The following is a 21,964-nucleotide window of genomic DNA, read 5'->3' on the forward strand; positions in this document are numbered from 1 at the left end:
TAACAACTTTTTGGTCAGTATGCATCTTATTGTCCAGTGTACCATGTAGGTTGACAGACTGAACCTGAAATTATGACATCATAGGCAGACCGAGTTCTCTCCGCAATTTGTTTCTCATTTGAACACTTGAATTTTGTTTGCAGAGCCCAGTTCGATATGACTCATTTGACAGCCTATCCCTCACTATTCCCTCAGTGCTGTTGGTAAGAATCTATGTTATTGTTGCTTGTGATTTACAGAGTATGACTTGTATATGTGCATTTGTGATGTGATATAGCTTTATTTATTTATTTTAGGGTCGAACCATCACTTTAGACCAGTGTCTGCAACATTTCATCTCATCAGAAACCATCAGAGAAGTGGAATGTGTAAATTGCACAAAGGTATATTTTCGCAGGGATCATAGCCGTCATACTAACATGTGAAAGTGACTGATGTATTCAATGCAACCATGAGAGATGTATTTTGATGCTTTCTACTCCTAGTTATTGTCTTTGCGTACAGATCTTCATCATAATTAGTGAATCATGTTGTGATTGGATTGTGTTTCCATTGTGTTTCTGTAGATGCAAGCAGCTGAGTCTTTGAATGGTGAAAGTCAGAGGACAACTTTCATTAAGCAGCTGAAACTTGGCAAGGTAGCCACCTCACAACTTTCATTAAACAACCGAAACATGGCAAGGTAGCCATCTCGTACCCCTTTTATTTATGTGGATATTTAGTTTTCTTGTTTAAGTTTTCATTTTGGCCTGCCACTCAAAACAAGTGAATATTTTACTTTTCCCTCATGTGCATATGGTTTTTCATGAACATTTCTGAACATAACACGAAAGAATGCATACAAAAGCATATTGCTCCCCACTAGTGATGCTAGTGAGGACCAAGACCAGGAGGATTTTGGCAGCACAATTTCTATAAAGTAAACGCAATTGGCTTACAGGCCAGTGTAAGCGGCTGTGGAGTGTGGCAACATGCGTGCAAATAACTCGCGCAATAGCAGCAGGGACTTTGCCAGATAATCATGGTTAGGATCTAAATGTTATCTGTTCGGGTACATTAGGTGTTTTATGAAATGTATGCTAATTAAGGCGATCATCTGGATAATTAGTTTAAACAACTATTTATTATAATGGATGGAATCCACTATCTTGAAATCTGGCTTCTTCTCATAACCTTTTCTTTTTACCTTTTCAAGAATGAATGCGACTCTAACCGCTTAACGTACAGACATGTTGAAATAACCGTTGTGTAGGTCTGGAGTTGGACAAGAGAGTTACTTTTTCAGATTTTCTTAAAAGTTTATACTTTTTGAGAAATAGGGGATTAAAAATGTCAAAAAGCTCATTTTTCCCCCATAGACTTGTATGGCTGTGATGTCATAATGGCCTAAAGCCAGCTGCACTCTTTAAGCTCCCAGAGAAGTTCCCGGGCTAATTAGAACACTGGCACAGGTGAATTCCACTGTCTCATCTTCTAATGCATACAATCTGGCACTCCCTAAAACTACAGATCCTGTTTAAGTGTTTCCCGTCTGTCAAAATAAAAGTCACAGCCATATCTCATTCTTAGCGCATTATATCTCCAGAACGACTTGACGCATATGCTTCCAATTTCGTACAAGTATTTGTATGGACTCAAAAGATTAAGTGAGCTGATGTTGGAGGTCAAAGGTCAAATCCATGAATACTCTGAGCGCGATATCTCAAAAATGCCTTGACATACATTCCTGAAATTTGGATTGAGTGTTTGTATGGACTCAAAGATGAAGTGAATTGATGTTGGAGGTCAAATGTCAATGTGAAAAACACCTTGAGTGTTATATCTCAAGAACACTTTGACACACAAGGTTTTTTTGGTATGAGGGTTTGTATGAACTCAAAGATTAAGTGATTCAATGTTTTTTTTTCCAGGAATCTCCCTACCAACATTAAGCCAGCAGCTTTCCATCCACTATTGTAATTCCTCTGGCATTACATTTTCTAGTTTATTTTTATTATATGGATAGGCTTTGTCCCCTCCAATGGGGTATTTTTGTATCCAATCAACTCTGGTGTGCATGTGCATTTGAGAAAGAGAGAGAGAAGGAGAGAGGGTGAATTTCACTTTAGCCTACCGCATAGGCACATAAGTATGTTAACCCAGGACGTTACTAGCCTATCTATCAAATTTGACCCGACCCACCTGCAACCCGCGATTTTACCTAGCAGTCTCACCCGAACCCGCGGGTCATAATCCGGCCCGCACAACACTACTCCCCACCCCTGAAGAAAAACAGTGATTTTCTATTTCACATTATTGACAAAGAGGACTGTCATCCCTGACTTCCTTTTAACTTGTAATGAGAGGCACAAACAACATGTCTTTGACCCAGATTGGATTAATGGTTCAGCAAAAGGTTCTTGATTATTTACAGCAGTTATAAATGTTTGTTAAAAAAGTCCCTGTGCTTCCTGAAAAATGTGCCACACACCCTAACATATCAGTAAGATTAAATGGTTTACCCTTCTAAGAGTAGTGCTTAATGTAAGACTGCTAAATACTGGTCTTCATATATTTTAATTATGTACTTTGTTTACCTCATCTTGCACTAGCTCCCCCAGTGCCTTTGCATCCACTTGCAGAGGTTGACTTGGTCCAGTGAGGGCACACCTATCAAGAGGCAGGAGCATGTACACTTCACAGAGTATTTGTCCATGGATTGTTATAAGCACAGTGCTTCAAGCCTCCAGCAGACAAATGACATTACCCAATCTGTTCATTCCCAGAACAGTGGTAAGTGGACTGAAATGCTGTCCTTACACTGAGTTTACAAAGCAACTTGATAGTTACTGTAAATAGAGTCAGTGCTGAATGAAATTACTTGTTTCCAGCCATAGAGTACAGCAACTTAAAGCCTGGGTCCACAGGACCCTTTCCTTCAGTTTTTCTGCATTCTCCAACTTTAAGCCATCCATCCAACTTCGTACATGACTACAGGTACAGAAGTTCTATAAATGTATCTTTGAGGTTATGTTATTACAGTGAAATTATCTGATGTACTTAGCTTAACATCCTTATGGCCATGGTCATTTTATGTTGGCATGGTGCTTTACTGCCCTCTTCAGTTGCACTTTAATATTTGTAAACTACACAGTCAATTAGCATAAACATATTTTTGAACATGCAAGAATCGGTTGCATTTGATTTGAAATCACACTTTATTTGACAAATTCAGCTATGTGTGTCCTTCATCCACAGGTGCTCGGAATACCTCTTCAGATTGACAGCAGTTGTAGTTCACCATGGTGATATGCATTCTGGACACTTTGTTACCTACAGACGTTGTCCAGCTTCTCCTCACTGCCCCTCTTCATTCAGTTCTCAGTGGTTATGGGTGTCTGATGACTCTGTCCGTAAGGCCAGCCTGCATGAGGCACTGTCATCAAGTGCTTACCTTCTGTTCTATGAAAGAGTCTGTAAGCCCACCCTCCAGACAGAGGAGTAGGAGCTGGTGGTCAAAGGAAGCGTGATCATTAAATTATTTTGGACCAAAACACCTTGTGTGCCACTGGGAAAAAGCCCTCCCTGTCTGTCATGGTGTATCATTTCACAGATGTACTAATTTCTGTAAAGTCTTGTTACATGTCAGTCTTACAAATATAAGTATGCATTACAATTTTCACAGCATCCATGATGCACGTTAACCATTTGAACAAGTTCCCTTGTCAGGGAGATCCGTGACCTCACATTACCAAATAACACTGAAACAGACAAGTAGATCTGAGCCTACATAATTACCTAGGACATGAAAAAGTTTATTGTGCTCTTGTGAGGTAACATGTCTACATAGTTGTCTCAGATGTATCAGGCAGGCATACTCTGTTTCTAATAATGTTGTCCCACAAGCCAGGCATTAGATTACTGAGTATTATGGGACAAATTGCATCTTAAACTGCCAAACCACATGGGGCTAATGGGTCTTAAACAAATTGTCTCGACTTAAAGTCCAACCACAGAGCATTGCTTTTGTTTGTTCTGAAATGAAGCGTCTGATATGAAGTTGTTTTTGTTTAAGTATGTTAATTGTGGTTGCTGCATAATTACTCAATTCTGACGGGACAAATTAGTGGCACACTTAAAATCATTTTGAAATCTGCACACTTTCTTCTACCAGTTCAGCAATTTACCATGTTATATTTTGTGAAATCAGTGTATTTTCCTTTTTACCATTATAGGGTAAACCTGGTCATCTCCATGACTGTGCAAAGTCAAAGCGCTAAATAAACTTTTTTTAAAACATAAAAGTAAGTACCCAGTTTGTGTACTACTAGTGCTTAACACCCACATAATAAGTGTAGTTTGCATTAGTGTGGTAGGTACAGTATGTCTATCGAGGAGTCAATCACCTGAGGGAAGATGCTCCTAAATCTCAGCTTTTTAGTTTTTTCATCTTGCAATAGGTTTGTGTGATGATGGTACGGTCCAGTAACCTGACCCTAGCCAGATGAATTTTGTTCCGCTTAGCTCCGCCTAGCTTCACTCACATCCATCTGGGACATTTTCCATTGAGAGTGATTTCTGCAACCAACTTTATGGTTCAGCCAATCAAGACGCAGGGCGGGAGTTTCATAGATGACATAGACATTTTTTGATTAGGCCCAGCCTTCTGAAGCAACACTTCAATGGATCGGTTCCAGATGGATGAGTGGAGCTAGGCGGAGCGAAATTCATCTGGCGAGGGTCAGGTTAACGGTCCAGCATAAACAGTAAAGATTTTTAAGATGGTAGCCATTGTTTTTTACTATTAATTTATCCTACACATAATCTGAATCTCCATTTATAAGTAACTAAATAACTTATAATGACAATGGCACACATTTCAAGGCTACAAGAATATATGCAGGAAAGATGTAACGTGACAATTAGGCGAACTTAAAATACTGTACTCAGAAGATGTGAAATGGGATGAAACATGTAAAAGTTTTTTTTATTCTATGACCAATTAAACTTCATGGATAGATTTCACATAGTAAAAAAAATCTAATTCTATTACACTTTGAGGTGTAACGACCACTCAGTGGTGCGTCACAGATTCACACCTCAAACATGCATTAACTTGTGCTAACACTGTCGTCCAGTATCCCGTACTTGAACCGCTGCTTGGTTGAATTTCCAATTGATGCATTCTTAAAACCTCAATTCTTTAAAACGTCAACTTTTAGATATGAGCCCACCAATAAAGTAGTTCCAGTTTTTTCATACAACCCCAAAACAGAAAAAGTTGGGACGTTGTGTAAAATGTGAATAAAACAGAATGTAATAATCTGCAAATCTCTTAAAGGAGAATTCCGGTGTGATATTGACCTAAAGTGTATTGAAACATGATACCGAGTGTGAACGTATGTCTCATAGCCCATCTCGGCTTGTCCCCTGCACTCCAAAATCTGGCGCTAGTTAGCCGATGCTACCAACAGCTTTTTCAATAGTGGTGCTTCGGCATCAGGCTAGCCATGCAAATAAATCACTGTTTTACACCCATTTACGAGGCTCAATGTATCTCCACACTTCATTGGTAGACTTCCGAGGGCCCTGACATTTAAAACGAGACATTGAGAACTTTGAAAAAGCACTGGTAGTTTACTTACAAGACGATTTATACAGACAGTATCTTCACGAAGTTTAGCGTTTGCAGCCATCTTGAATTTAGTTACGATAAGTCGAGCGACGAGTAAGAATGAACAGGTATGATAAGGGATCAGATTCCAAAAATAATTCAGTGGAAATGCATGGATTCCAGTTGCTGCTACTGGAAGAAACTGGAATCCATGCATTTCCACTGAATTATTATTTTAGTGGCAAAAAGGACACAGACAACATATCAAATGTTGAAAATAACAAATTTGACTATTTCATGGAAAATATATGTTCATTTTGAATTTGATACCAGCAATATGTTTTAAAAAAAGTTGGGACAGGGGTTACAAAATGCTAGAAAAGTTGTGTAATGATAAAGGAATGTTTCACAACTAATTAGGGTAACTGGCAACAGGATTGGCTATGAAAAAGAGCATCCCAGAGAGGCAGGGTCTCTTAGAAGTAAAGATGTAGGGTTTGATGGCATATCTTTACTACCATATTTTCTCTGGAGACTCAGATAATCAGGATACAGGCTTTTATTCTTTTTGGACTTGTGTCACCCCAGCAAGGGTTTCACCAGTATTCTCTTACTATACAAAGCAAGTCTTAACCTTAAGTAAGTTGCAAACAATGGGAGGAGTGACCAATAGTTTCAACCCAGTATGAATATGCAATATAAAGGTGTGGGGATGTGGCCTCTTGTCGTGGGGTCTCCAGGTCTGGTCAGCATTATTATTCTTTAATTAAGCTTTGGCACCCCAACTTGCTCATGACCAAATGTTGACAATAGAGTCCAAGGACACACAAGAGACCATGGATAAATGACCATATAAAGCTGATTTACAATACTTTCAGGGTATGCATCACTCTGTGTAAACCTCTGTGCACAAATGATGAATCAATAATGTTAAAGGGACACCAGGCAACATTTTCGTGTTAATTAATCATCTTTGTAAGTCGGTATATGGTTAAATTACTCATTACAGGATGAATGAAGGCTCTCTCACCCGCCCCTACTGCCCATAGGAAGAATATCCCACTTGCAAGTTCGGTGTATCCTACCCGCCGACCTTCAGTATCACAAAGTCTCACATATCGCGAGAAGCAGGATCCGTTTACATCCTGCATCCCCAGCACAGTGGCAGGCTAACGAAACGCTAGCGATTGTTGCAAACGTGTGTAAAATGGCAGAGCTGGCGAATAAGCAGAGAAAACCCTTGACGGAAGATGCAAAGAAAAGGAAAAGAGCTTCAGACCAAGTGAGGACTCGCACACATATCAACACGTACAGACGGTAGGGGGAGCTTCATAAAGAAAAAGCATCAGGCTTGCCTGGTATCCCTTTAATGCTTCTTAACATGAAATTGTGAAGTATTTGGGGAGTTCATCATCTATGACATAATTAAAACATTCAGAGAATCCAGAGAAATCTTTGCAAACAAGGGAAAGAGCTGAAAAACACATTGGATGGCCGTGGTCTTTTGGACCTCAGATGACACTGCATCAACACCAGACCTGTTTCCAGACCTCTCATTGTATGAGCCCAAAAAAACCTCTGATAACCATCATCTATGTGCACAGTTTGATACTCAATTCAAAAACTGCAGCCAAAATTGTAACAGCCAAAATTGTCGACAAAGTTCATTTTGAAATAAAATTATTAAAAGGAATTGAGTCTTTTTAATGAATATATAAATGAGACATATCCTACTTTGAGGTTCACAATGGAATATACTGTAACTGTAAAAGCATTCATTTCCTAGAACTACGGTCACAGTCAATAACAATAAATTGGAGACCTCAGTTTATAGGAAGGAAACTGATCCTTCATTTGTCAAGTTTCCACCCTGACCATGTGACTAAGAATATTCCTTATGGTCAGTTTGTCTAGACTTAGAAGAATCTGTAGCAATTAGGAAGATTTTAAGGTCAAAGCCAAGGAAATGTCTCAAAGATTCACAGAAAGAGGATATGACCAAACAGTGATTAATCAAGCATTTGAAAAGCCAGCCAAAAAAATAGTATTGATTTATTGAATCCGACTCCTACAAAACCAGAATTGCTAAAAAGGGAGGCCTATTGGATTCACAAACTGAATACAGTTGAACCGTATGGACTTAATGAAAAACAAGATTTGAGTGTGTTTTTGTAATCTGAAGAACAGGCTTGCCATTTTGATAAAGTATATGATGACATTTTAGGGATTTTATCTATGCTGGACTAACGTACAAATTATCTTAATGTTTAAAAATGTTTTACTTATATTCAAACTAATAGTGGTGATATGCTGTCCTTAATGATATGAACGTTTTGATATTGTGATCATTCTTAGAGGTTTTTAAACGTATGAACTATTGAGGTTGTTTATTAACTTACGATCTAATTGAGGTTGTTTATAAACTCATGAACTAATTCTTAGAAATGTTGTTTATGAACTTATGAATTAATTATGATGAACTTATGAACTAGATTTTAGAGATGTTGTTTATGAATTTAACACTGGTGATTTATTTACAGATTCTATTTTTGTATTTGCAATGTAGAGAAATGTACAAAAACAAGAAAAGATTGAAATGTAATTAGTACCCAACAAGGTCATGTGACATTGTATCTGATTTATTCACCTGTGGGATTGGGGGATGGTGTAGAGCGAACCTTATGAAGCGCTTGGTGAAACGCGTTGTTCGCTCCTAAATAAAAAAACAACTTTAATAGTGATCAGTGTGCAGTGATTTTGATTTTTCATTTTTTTGGATTATACTTACCTGCCTCACCTGCACCTGTATCACTACAGGCTTGTGCACAGGAACACCTACTGTATGGACTTAAACAAATAAGAGCATGTAACCAAGCATAAAAATAATACTGAGATCAAATTAATAATTCAATAAGTCCTTGATGCAGTTCACATTCTCAAGTTTAGCAGTTTGGTTGCAGTGGGAAAGATTGAATGAATTTTACAAATTATGTCAACCCTATATTTAATTGACATAATCAACATATCAACTGTTGAAGGAGAGACAGTTGATTATTTCATGAAAATATAAGCACATTTTGAATTTGATGCCAGCAACACATCTTAGTAAAGTTGGGAAGGGGGCAACAAAAAGCTGGAAAAGTTGAGTAATGATAAAGACAACAAGAGGATGACCATTTTACAACTAATTAGGTGAACTGGAACCATGAATGGGGATTTTTTTAAAAGCATCCCAGAGAGACTGAACCTCTCTGAAGTAACAATGTGGAGGTAACCTGTATGGGCAAATTATGTAACAATATAATAATGTTTCTTATAATGTAATTTTGAAGGATTTGAGAATTTCATGATTTACAGTATAGCATTAACATATTCAGAGAATCCAGAAAGAAACCTTTAAAACAAGGGACAGGGCTGAAATAAAATATTGGCCGTGGTCTTTTGGACTGCATTTACAGACCTTTTTCTGTAAAGAAAATCATTGTATGGGCTCAGGAAAACTTCTGATAACCATTGTCTATGAGCTCAGTTTAATGCTTCATTCACACATGCTAGTGTAAACTCTGCCATGCAAAGAATACATTTTATTTGGACATGATACAGAAATGCAAACACTATCTGAGCCTGAGATCATTTAAAATGGACTGATGTTTAGTTTAGTTTAGTTTATTAGTTTTGTTTTAGTTTAGTTTATTAGACAGGGACCATGCATAGAATAGCTTCTATACCAGGGTTAGCTAAATAGCTAATTTGCACCTGTAGTCCATGGGCAGGATGTTCAAGCACAGTAAAAACATAAACAAACACAGACATGAAAAGACAACAAGATAAACATTACAAATAGAAGAAAAACTAAGTGAAAAACAAAGATCAATGATCACAAGCTTGATTGTCCTTCAGCCATGTCTTCAAAGACTTTTTAAAACGTTTAAAACTTAAAGAGTCTCTGATATGGAGTCTCTGATAATGAGTTCCATTTTCTAATTGCTTGATATGAAAATGCTGATTGGCCAAAAGTGGTCTTTTTGAATGTAGTGTAACAGTCTCCTCTCATTGCAGCCCTAGATACCCTAACATTGTCTCTACAGAATGACACACATTGCTTAAGTGGTGGTGGTGCAAGATCATGGGTCAATTTGTACATCAGGCACATGTCAGAGAACCAAATAAAACTGTCAAATGTTAACAGGCTATGTTTTTTTATAATAGTACAGTGGTGATAATTTCTTGTTTTTTTATCAAGCACTTTCACAGCCTGTTTGTATAGAGAGTACAAGGGTTTCAGAGTGGTCACACCTGCCTGGGACCAGCTTGTAGCACAATAAGACGGCAGCATGTAAGGGTAATTGATGTCTAATATGTCTAAAAGTAATCAAACTCGCTCTAACATTTCTAGATATCTTCTTAATATGCTTTCTGAAATTTAAATTGGAATCAATGATTATGCCCAGGTATTTAAAGTGGTCAACAATTTTGATCACCTCTCCTTTGACCAAGATGTCAGGTTGTTGCTGTGCATTTCCCTTTTTAGAGAAATACATAGCAACAGTTTTACTTACATTGAGAGTCAGACAGCTACTAGTTAGCCAATCTGACACTTTATTTAGGACTGCAGTAAGTTTTAAAGCAGCCTGTTCTCTATTTTTGGCATGTGTATAGATTACTGTATCGTCCGCATACATTTGGATATTGACATCTGGGTAAATCAGAGGAAGGTCATTAATATATAAACTAAATATCCAAACATTCTCATCCATGGCTAAATGATACCCTCCGATCGCAGCGCACCGAACTCAGAGCCGCGGAGAGGAAATGGCACAAATCCAAACTAGCTGACGACCTCAAAAACTACCAGACACTCCTGACCTCCTTCTCAGCCAGCATCACTGCTGCTAAGACTGCTTTCTACAATGACAAAATCAACAGCGCTACAGACACTCGAAAACTTTTCTCAACCTTCAAATCGCTACTCAACCCTCAGCTGCCTCCTCCTCCATCCAGCCTTACTGCAGATACCCTCGCCTCATTTTTTACAAACAAAGTGGCGGCAATCAGCAGTCAATTCTCTACATGCCCACTCAACGCATCTGACTCAGATACCGCACTCCTACAACCTCTAGGGACTGCTGGAACATCTTTTTCAGCATTCACGCCTCTCTCCGAGAGTGAAGTGTCCAGACTCCTGACATGCAGCCGTCCTACCACATGCTCGCTGGACCCTATACCTACGAGCCTACTTCAGTCCATCAGCCCGACCATCACTCCAGCTATCACACATGTGATCAATGCCTCGCTAACCTCCGGCACATTTCCAACAGCGTTCAAAATGGCCCGGGTAACACCGTTACTTAAGAAAGCTTCTCTCAACCCTGCTCAAGTCGAGAACTACCGCCCTGTCTCACTCCTGCCTTTCCTATCCAAAGGCATTGAACGAGCAGTCTCCAAACAGGTCTCTGACTTCCTTTCACAGAACAACCTTCTGGATCCAAATCAGTCTGGGTTCAAAAGCGGCCACTCTACCGAAACGGCTCTGCTGTCTCTAACAGAAGCCTTAAAAGAAGCCAGGGCGACCGCTCGATCATCAGTACTCATTCTGCTTGACTTATCGGCTGCCTTTGACACGGTTAATCACCGTATCCTTCTCTCTATACTCGCTGACATGGGAATCTCCGGAGCTGCTCTCTCCTGGTTTGAATCCTACCTCACAGGACGCTCGTTTAACGTATCATGGCTTGGTCAGCTATCTGCACCTCACCATCTCACCACAGGGGTCCCCCAGGGCTCAGTGCTGGGCCCCCTCCTCTTTGCTATCTACACCACCTCCTTGGGACAGATTATCCGTTCGCACGGCTTCTCATACCACTGCTATGCAGACGACACACAGCTCTATCTGTCCTTTCCACCTGACGACCCCCTGGTTTCAGCACGGATCTCAGATTGCCTTTCAGACATAGCTACATGGATGAAGGCACACCACCTCCAGCTGAACCTCTCAAAGACTGAACTGCTGGTCATCCCAGCTAAACCTACCATACACCACGACATCAACATCAAATTTGACTCCCTGTCTGCTTCACCGACCAGGACTGCAAGAAATCTAGGAGTTGTTCTCGACAACCAACTAAACTTCTCAGATCATGTTGCCTCAGTCGCCCGGTCATGCCGTTTCGCACTCTACAACATACGGAAAATCAGGACTTACTTGACTCAAGATGCTACCCAACTTCTGGTTCAGGCAATAGTCATCTCACGACTCGACTACTGCAATGCCCTCCTGACAGGTCTCCCAGCCTGCGCAGTGAAACCACTTCAGATGATCCAGAATGCGGCGGCGCGCCTGGTCTACAACCAACCCAAAAGGGCACATGTTACCCCGCTGCTCATCCAGCTACACTGGCTACCTATGGCGGCCCGCATCAAATTCAAGTCTCTAACGCTTGCCTACAAAGTAGTCTCCGGTTCTGCTCCCACCTACTTGAATGCCCTCATACAGACTTACACTACCTCCAGACCACTGCGCTCCTCTGACGAACGACGTCTAGCTCTACCACCGGTACGCTCAAGCCAATCCAAACTTTTCTCATCTGTTGTTCCTCGTTGGTGGAACACACTGCCAGTTCCTACAAGGGCAGGGACATCCTTTTCCACTTTCAAAAAACTCCTGAAGACCCAGCTCTTTAGAGAACATCTACTCTCATAGCAACACTTACAACAATTCTTACTGATCCTAGCACTCACCAGCCGTTAAACTGACAAGTAACTGTTAAAATACAGCACTCACCGACGCACTTATTCTTACTGTACTCTAATGTGTTTTTTTTAAACTGTCCTAAAATTGTGAGAATTGTTCTAAAACTTACTGTTTACCATGTTGTTAGTCGCTTTGGTTAAAAAAGCGTCAGCCAAATGTAATGTAATGTAATGTAATGTAATGTAATGTAAATAAAATTGGTCCTAAAATTGATCCCTGTGGGACTCCAATGGAACTGTTGACAAAGGAAGAGCATACATCATTAATTCTGGTGCACTGCTTCCTTGAATCTAAATAAGACTCTATCCATGTCAGAGCTTTAGTGGAAAAAAAAAAATGTAGAGTGGAAAAGGGTCCTGGTTAAACCAATCAAAATGTGCAATTATTTTTGGAAATCATGGACTCTTCTGAGCTAAAGAGGAAAGGGACTATTCAACTATCCATCGTATCCAATTTTGTTTTATAGTGCTCAGTTCAAAAGCCAGCATCCCTGGCAGTGTGGAGGTGCATTAGTGCCTATGGCATGGGCATTTTGCACATCTGGCAAGGCACAATCATTTCTGAATGATGTACACAGGTTTTGAGCAACATATACTGCTACCCAGACAATGCCTTTGTGGTGAAGACTTTTAATATTTCAGGAAATAAAGGCAAAATGAATTCTGCACATATTTAAACAGTATTTCTCCAAGAGTCCAGGTGCTAAAATGACCTGTCTGCAGTCAGACCTGTCTAATTGGGTGCATCATGGAATGAAAAACATGACTAAGAAGTCCGCAGACTTTTGAGCAGCTGAAATCATATATTGGGCAGGAATGGGACTACATGTCATTCTCAAAACTTGAGCAACTGGTCTCCTCAGTTTCTAAACATTTACAGAATGTTGTTAAATAACTTAAATTTAGAGGTGAAGCAACGCAGTGGTAAAAATGTCTGTCACAACTTTTTTGTTGACATGTTGCTGCCATTTAAAATGTTGCTGTTCAAAATGAACATATTTTTTTCCAAAAAAACAATAACATTTCTCTCCTTCAACAGCTGATATGTTGTCTTTGAACTATTCTCAATTAAATATAGGGTTGACATGATTTGTAAATCATAGTATTCTTTTTTATTCACATTTTTCAAAGTGTCCCAACTTTTTGGGAATTTGGGCTGCAATATCCAGGCAGTCCTCATATACATACTGTATATATCTATTTCCAGACTGCGAGATAACGTGCCATGAATGGGATTTGTGGAGTTCTTCATGATGCTGATTGCTCTGTGCACACAGCGCTCCATGTGGATGTCCTGCAAAAGGGGCAGCGGAGCACCAATATTTATCATGTTCAGTTTGTGCCTCTCGTCTGCCGTGCTTTTGCCAAACTATGAAGAGATGCAGTAAGTGAGAATGTTCTCGATGGTCCCTCTGTAAAATATAGTCATGGCTGGGATGGGGATGTCCTTCCTCAGTCTATGCAGGAAGTAAAGTCGCTGTTTCGCCCTCTTGATGACAGCTGTGGTGTTGTCACTGGAGGTCAGCTTGTCCGTCAGATGGACCCCCAGGAACATGGTGTTGTGAGCCCTCTCCGTCTCGAAGCCGCTGATAGTGGGAAATGGTGCAGGTGACCAGTCCTCCTAAAGTACATATCCAGGAAATTAACATCGCTCCAGGAAATCTGTCCATCTTACCAATACCCAGTGGTTAAAGTGGGATTTGGCAGGTTGGGAAATCCTCAAATCCAGTGTCGCTGCAACGGAAAAAAATTATTCACCGTTGGACAAAAGTATTTTGGTGTAGCAATACTTTTTTGGACAAGAATTGCTCCTATCTTGGTCACTTCTGTCAGTCAAAATAGCTCCCATATTGATTTGTACCAGGGGCGTCATTAGACCGAGAACTGCACTGGGGTGCAAGACCCCCTAGGTGGGTCCAGGGGCATGCTCCCCCGTAAGTGTATATTTTAACGTTTAAATGCATCAATATGGTGCACTTTGAAGAAATTCAGAGGTTAGACTTGCTTATTTTTATCTATGGATGTGCTGTAGCCTAAACTGTTGCACTTCAGAATTAAAACCATGCACACACAGGTGGAATAGTTATGACGATACTCAGTGGCGGACATTACTTGAGTACATTTATACTCAATTACTGTACTTAAGTTGCTTTTTCATGTATCTGTACTTTAATTGAGTAGTTCAATTTTGTTGAACTTTTTACTTTTACTCCAGTAGTCCAAATATCGGTAACACTTTACTTGACAGTATCGACATAAGAGTGACATGACACTGTCATGAACATATGACACTGTCATGACACATGAACCCTAACCTCTAACTCTAACCCTAATCCTAACCCTAATCCTAACTTGTAATGACAAAAAACAATTGTCAATTAATAACAGAAGTGTTATGTCATAAACGTTTATGACTTGTTTATGACACATTCATAACAGTGTTATGTCACTTATGTCGATACTGTCAAGTAAAGTGTAACCCAAATATCTTACTTTTTACTCCACTACATTTTGTGACATCTGAAGTACAGCTGAAGTTCCTTTTGGAAAAAAGACTGCCCAAATACAGTTGTACTTAGGCTACATGTGTATTTTCTATTAAGCAAGCTAGGCTTTAAATAATGGTGTTGCCTAACCTATTTTATTGTTATATCCACTATTTACTGTACCTTGTTGACCCTTGATACCATACTAGCCTCATGACGCCATTGAGCAAATGATGATGATAGACAATCTGACACTATCAAACACAAAAGGGAACATCTTGATTTTGTCTGAAAGTGTAAAGCATTCAACATTCAGTATTACTTTGAAGTATCTAAGATAACATACAGTATCACATTAGTTTGTTTTTAGTTATTTCTACATACACCAATTCTTAGATGATTTTGCCTTTGTCTGTGCCAATTTATTTCCACAAAAGTAAAAGCAACTGTATAGTCATAATACATTTTAGGACTTTTACTTTTGATACTTAAGTACATTTGAAGGCAAGTACTTTTGTACTTCCACTCAAGTGGAAATGTAAAAGGAGGACTTCTACTTTTACTGGAGTAACATTTAACCATGTGTATCTCTACTTTCACTCAAATACAAGATTTGTGTACTTCGTCCACCACTGACGAAACTGCAATAAGTTCACAACTACAAATCATATTTGTTGAGTTTCACAGTTCAGAAATGGTCAAAAATAGTGTACATTTCACCCTCCAGTTAGCTTGCAAGTGGCTAGTTACAGTACTCATTAGCGTGAATGGCACTTTCTATAAAAACAGGCACATTGGGTGGGCCAGTGAACCGTAGGCTCTGTACGTTCTTCCCACACTGTGTTCGCTGTGCTGTCGCCTGTGAAAGGTATGTGCCAATGCTCCATTTTCACTACAAACATGATGTCTTTACCAGCTGTGTTTAAAGTATAATGGTTTGACAACAAGTGTTTGACTGTGTGCCAGACGCTCATGTTGACTGTGTAGCATCATGTTGACTATGATGTCTACTGAAGGTATTTGCAAGAGATCTCAACCATAGACTGGTCAGTTGCTTTTGTAAGAGCCTTCATGCAAATTCACAGCAATGTTTTTAACATAGGTCTTGGCTGGAAGACGCCGTGCTAGCACACTCCACTACTGGGAGACGCGTTGAGGTAACATTGGCTGTATGGCTCACAGCAATAGAGTAATGTTTGCCATGTAATGTGTGTACATGTATGTTTTTAGTAATGGAATCTACTATAATGTGACCATGTTTCACTGTAAGTCCTTGTGATTTAACCAGCCAATAACCTTAATGCACAATGGGCTATTTTGTATGTGAACTTGAGCTCAATGCAAATCAAACCAGCTAATAGGCTAACTGAAATTAAACCATGCCAATCTCTATGGTGAAGGGTGATGATGTGGGGCTATTTTAATTCCAAAGGCCAAGGGAACCTTTATCAGGATGCATAGTGCAAAATGCATCCTGTATTTTAAAGAACATTTATTTATTTACAATATATTCTTCATTCACAAAGAAGGTTGGTGTCCTTGGTTGGATTTTTCCTCACTTTTTAGTCAACTTTAGCATGGGTTCACATACTTTTTCTTGCCACTGTATATATATATAACTGTTTCATTTGTGCACTCCGCTCCTTGGTTTACACCTGAACTAAACAGGCTTTCCAACGGTATAAGATTTATTGCCAAAAAACGTTGTTACCACAGAGAAATAATCTACCAAACACAAATTTCCTTACTTTTTGTGCTAAGTTGGCACAAAGTTATAAGTTGGCACTAAGTTATATATTGGGTATACTATAGTGCCTCGTTCACTCTTACCCATTTGTCACAGATTTTGTGATTTCCTAAACTATGGTAGCCTGGGTTTTCCCATGCTGCCTTACATGCACAATTTTATAGGCAGCCTGGATTCCATGGACTTTGTTTTCTCCTCAACGAAGGAACCAATCACAGAACGGAGGGGGGACAGCAAGACGATGACGACACACCGAAGCGGTTATGAGCTAAGTACTACAGGTGCATCTGATAGACATGTAGCGCCCAATAAACGGCTCTGGGCATTCGTAAACCACATTTCAAATACGAGAAAATAAATTTATAGTTCCCATACCACATCTCAATGTGATGAGGTTTGGCGTTAGCCAGGCTAAAACTATGGTGGGTAGACTACATAATATTTGGTCTTAGTTGTACATGTTTAATGTTTAAAGTTTCAATTGGGATTGTTGTGAAATAAACAAAAAAATAACATAACACTATATGTAATTCTAAAAGCATAATAACAGAAGTATTACATATCTCTTTTATCCTGTTACAGGCCTTTTATTAAAATGTACATGTCTGTTGCCTTGGCAAATGCAAATAAACACATCAAAATCACCTTCAGAAAAGGAATTAGGAATTGCATTATGGTCATTCTATAAACATTGCACTTTTTTGCAAACAAGCACTACTGTATATGCTGCTGCATGAACAAGGCAACAGCCACAATTATGATAATAATAAAGTTTGGCCTTAAATGTGTGAGACCCAACATGTACAGTATTGCGTATGATAGTATTTTTTTACTCAGTATTTTTTTTTGCTCAATCATAAAGTAAATGATGAAATAACATACAAAACAAATCAATTCATGTCAGGCAACACCTGGTTGTCTGACACCCTGAAAACAATCCAAAATTCAAACACATCCATGGCTGTCAAAAGTGCTTGTTGCTTCTTTTAATTGGGCAACTCATAAGGTTTCAAAAAACTCATCATAACAATGCACCATGTAATTTTTGTGATGCTTAAATAAAATAGCTTCCATTCACCAAGTCGTACGATATGTTGGCTTTATAAGATTAACGTTGGCGTTAGCTATAAAAAAGGTGGTATAAAAACACTCCAAATGTTTTTAGTTTTTATTAAAAAATGTAGAAAACCCGTTCACTCGTAGGACGCCATGGTTATGTACGTCTCAATGCTTTCTGGGTAGTGAGTGACGTGTTAAGGTTGCTGGCTAGGTCTTGACAGTAAGCCTAGGTTACAGTGAGATTAACACGTTCAGCCTTTTCAGTTTGAACCTGAACGTTATATCATATGATAGTTTGATCTATGCTTACCCTGGACAGCTGCTGACAAAAAAAGTGGAGCTCTTTACAACAAACACTCTCATTCTCGGTTGTCATTGGCAAGCAGTTGCTGGACAGACACCATCGATTTTGCCCCACTCTCACTTCCTCACCTCTCTGATTGTCTTCATTTTCATGTAAATCTCGAGTACCGTCTTCCGCGTTATCCTCCTGATTTAATAAAAACTAAAACATTTGGAATGTTTTTATACCACCTTTTTTTTATAGCTGACGCCAACGTTAATCTTATAAGGCCAACATGTCGTACTAGTCGGGGTTCCTTTAAACAGAGTAGACCCTAGACAGCACCCCAACCAAAGTTAATAGGAAAAAATAGGAAATCCTCCTTCCTTATTTACATCAACTAATTCTGTTACATACATGCTTCTGTGTCCAGGTTGGATGGAGGGGAATAAGAGCAATCCTTTGGGCCCATGCTTGGAGAGCAGGACTGAGGATGAAGAAGGTCTGTGATAGCTTGATGGAGAACATTTCTAGATGATGAATACTCATTGGAATAGGAGAAGTGAGGAGACTCCGATGAAGTGTGCAAAGGGGGCAGGCTAGTTTCATGCTGCTGTTGTTGTGTATCTCTGCCAATAGGGGTAGGAATACGAGATGGACTATTGTCTGGCCGGTTGTCCGTACGTGGCCGGATTCGTGGTCTCAGCTTCATTTTATAAATGGAGGGCATCCACTCAGTCTTCTTCTGACCCCTCCTGGCCCGCAGAGCTGCGGCATTCTCCATGTCACCATTGGCAAGTGAGTGGGATGGGGTGGTGATACCATCTGAGAGTGGCGCACTGAAGCACATGGATGAGCTCTCACAGGAGTTCTGTAACAAGGAATCATCACTGAGTGGTGGAACAGGCAAGGGGCAAGTAAGAAGCGGAAGATCTTTATTTGGGTTGTGGTCCAAATCATAAGGCATGTCTGCAGTGAATTCCTCTTGAGAGGCATCTGCTTCCACATCCCTTTGGTTAAATGTATCTGGCTGTCCATTCAACAAAATCTCAGTTGGCCTGTGGTACAGACCAGGGGACCCATTCAGTGGTCTAGGTACAAGTGCTGGGTGTGACTGGTGCTGTGAGTGATTAAAACCCACCTCACAATCTTCCATTAAACTGGAAATGGCAGGCAATCTCTTCAGACCTCTGTCGCAGTCACTCCATTGTTTGCTGTCAGATAGCATTTCTGAGGTCTGGTTCTGAGAAAAGGTGGTGGGATCATTCAGGATACACGGCTGTTGTTTAGTCTTTTTCACCTCTTTCAGGTCTGGAAATAGTCCAAACGGTTTCCCCCCAACATTTAGAGAGGAAGTGGAGGAACAAGAGGAGGAGTAGGCTGAATCTGTCACATTCAAATCCCCCATGGTTGGTGTAGGAAGGACACACAGGGTAAAGTGCTGCTCTTGTAACTGTTGGGAAATTGGAAGTATGTCCTTCCTCACTGTACCTCTGTCTGGACCAGACCTGGCCAGCTGTTGCTGAGTGTTGGCCAGATACTCTGCCTCAAAGCTACGGTACAGGTCTTCTTCCTTCTGGGGATCCAAGCTGGGTAAATGTTGTAAACTGTAACCCTGTCCTGATGGCCCATCCTGGGATTCAGTCCGAAGAGAGGGCCTTGGGTTAGATCTACTTCTCTGGGTGCGTGAAGATGTACGAGAGTTCTGGGAACGTGGGGATCTTGGAGGATGATTGTGGTGATGGGAAGAGCGATAAGATGACTGTGGAGAATGTCGTCCTGGCTGTGACACAGGGGGTAGCAGTTTACCCTTGCCAATAGATGGTGTTTGTAATGGAGGACGAGGTGTCGTCAATCCTTTCTTTGCAGGGCTTCCACTCCTATTACAGGAAGCTCCTCTGACTGGGGAAGTGGAGGCAGTGGTGGAGATCGGTCTCCAGGAGTTACCACTACCACCACTAGCCCTACAACAGATAGAAGTTGTTTGCTTAGCACGCAAATCCTCCATACTATTGCAACTACGGGAAGACAACCTCTTATCTTGACTGGGAGAGTGAGTAGTCTGGAGATGACATGGACTCTCAGGGCACTGAGAATGGTTCTGTTCAGAAGGTGTGGTTTGATGGCCCTCTGTATACACGTGAAGTGGGCTGTGACGACGGGGAGATTGGGATGTCTGTGTGGGGCGGTCTCGAGAAGTGTTTCTTGTACGTGCCTGAGGAGGTTGCGGAACAGCAAACTCATCCTGTCCACCAACCCTTTCAATCACATGCCGTCCCTCCTTGCGATTGACAAGCAGAACCATTTCCTCTCCACCTGCACGTAGACCACAGCTGCCTTTGGAAGACGTTGTTGATGAGTCACTGCCACCAGACAGCCTCCGTGTCACTGGCACTAATGATTCTTTATTCCTGAGAGACAATAGAAAAAAAAACAAAGAAGAATGTGATTTACAATATTCACACAAAATTTAGTTCACTACTTGTCAGATCATTTTCCCCTTGGGACAACAGCTGTGCACATTATTATGACCGCTGCGCAGCGAAGCGGCGGTCATATAGGTTTAGTCAGATTTTTTTTTTTTTTTTTTTTTTTCCGCATGTCCAAATTTCCGTCAAGGATTCCCGGGACACTGTAAGACCGGGGTACACGAAACTTGGTGGGCATGTAACCCCACATGGATAGCATGGAACCATCGTTTTTCGTTTTGATCTGTAGCCCCCCCGCTGGACTGGACCCCCGAAAGGAGGGTAGGGCAGACACAGTTTTCTGTGAATATCTCGAGAACCGTAGGGTTTAGGAGGACCATTTTTTTTTGTATGTTGTGGCCATGTCAACCCATTCCATAACCACTCATTTCATGTATAGCGCCACCTAGTTAAACACAAAAAAAGTAAAAATGAGGTGTTGTAATCGCAGGTATCTGTGACCTAACATAGTCAAAACTGCACGAAATTGGAAGTTTAGGATCATTATGACACCCTCTGAATGCACGCCAAGTTTCGTGGAATTCCGTTCATGGGGGGCCACACAATAAATTAATTTATGTTACTATACACCAACTGGCCTGTAGGTGGCCGGAGACAGTTTTCTGTGAATATCTCGAGAACCGTAGGGCCTAGGAGGTCCACCTTTTTTTTGTATGTTGGTCTTAAGGGGACATGTCAACCTATCCCATTACCACTTATTTCATGTATAGCGTCACCTAGTTAAAAATTAAAAAGCAAAAAATTAGGTGTTTTCATCACAATATCTCTGGCTGACATGGTCAAAACTGCACGAAATTGAAAGTGTAGGATCATTATGACACCCTCCGAATGCATGCCAAGTTTCGTGAACTTTCGTTCATGGGGGGCCTTACAATAAAATAATTTATGTGTACATTTAGTGACCGTACACCAACAAGGATTCCCGGGACACTGAAAGACCAGGGTACACGAAACTTGGTGGGCATGTAACCCCACATGGATAGCATGGAACCATCGTTTTTCGTTTTGATCTGTAGCACCCCCGCTGGACTGGACCCCCCAAAAGGAGGGTAGGGCAGACACAGTTTTCTGTGAATATCTTGAGAACCGTAGGGCCTAGGATGACCAATTTTTTCAGTATGTTTGCCTCCAGGGGTCATCTTAACCCATTCCATGTGCACACATGTGCATAAACAGATACACACGCACACACATACATTCACAGTAATCCTACGTATGACACATACTCACACAGTAGACATATGTACGCATGCATGCACATGCACAAACACAGGCACATACGCAGGCACACACACAAGCACGCACACACACACACACACACCCACACACATAAACATAAACATGTACACGCACACATGCACACAAGAATTTCTCAGAATTATGAACAGGCAAGATGGGGGTGGGGTTATATAAAATGAATTTTACATGTGAAATCTATGAACTAATCATGTTTTGGTACTTGTTGTCTAGCAGATACCAGTGGGAATTGAGTGTGGATAATGCAATTTAGTGAGACAGTTAGAATCATATAGGCCTTTCAGCGTGATTTATTTTTGT

At 40.4% G+C, this 21,964-nt stretch overlaps 2 protein-coding genes across 3 annotated transcripts in view; one reads left to right on the forward strand and one right to left on the reverse strand.

The window, feature by feature from the left end:
• The window catches only part of usp30 (ubiquitin specific peptidase 30), a 35,086-nt gene extending 30,803 nt beyond the window's left edge, over nucleotides 1-4,283 (forward strand). For both annotated transcript variants that reach the window (XM_042101415.1, XM_042101414.1), the window contains exons 8-13: nucleotides 144-203; nucleotides 297-383; nucleotides 567-638; nucleotides 2,592-2,772; nucleotides 2,871-2,976; nucleotides 3,238-4,283. In XM_042101415.1, the coding sequence (XP_041957349.1) occupies nucleotides 144-203; nucleotides 297-383; nucleotides 567-638; nucleotides 2,592-2,772; nucleotides 2,871-2,976; nucleotides 3,238-3,484 (753 nt within the window). In that variant the 3' untranslated portion in view covers nucleotides 3,485-4,283. The remainder of the gene's footprint in view (nucleotides 1-143; nucleotides 204-296; nucleotides 384-566; nucleotides 639-2,591; nucleotides 2,773-2,870; nucleotides 2,977-3,237) is intronic.
• Nucleotides 4,284-13,681: 9,398 nt separating this feature from the next.
• Nucleotides 13,682-21,964, reverse strand: part of gas2l1 (growth arrest-specific 2 like 1) — a 43,898-nt gene continuing 35,615 nt past the window's right edge. The window contains exons 5-6 of the mRNA XM_042101377.1: nucleotides 18,336-20,329; nucleotides 13,682-14,077 (exon numbers count right to left, since the gene is read on the reverse strand). Of these exons, the coding sequence (XP_041957311.1) occupies nucleotides 13,986-14,077; nucleotides 18,336-20,329 (2,086 nt within the window). The 3' untranslated portion in view covers nucleotides 13,682-13,985. The remainder of the gene's footprint in view (nucleotides 14,078-18,335; nucleotides 20,330-21,964) is intronic.

Source organism: Alosa sapidissima, chromosome 8 (genome assembly GCF_018492685.1).
Source record: "Alosa sapidissima isolate fAloSap1 chromosome 8, fAloSap1.pri, whole genome shotgun sequence".
In the NCBI taxonomy this organism is placed as follows: domain Eukaryota; kingdom Metazoa; phylum Chordata; class Actinopteri; order Clupeiformes; family Clupeidae; genus Alosa; species Alosa sapidissima.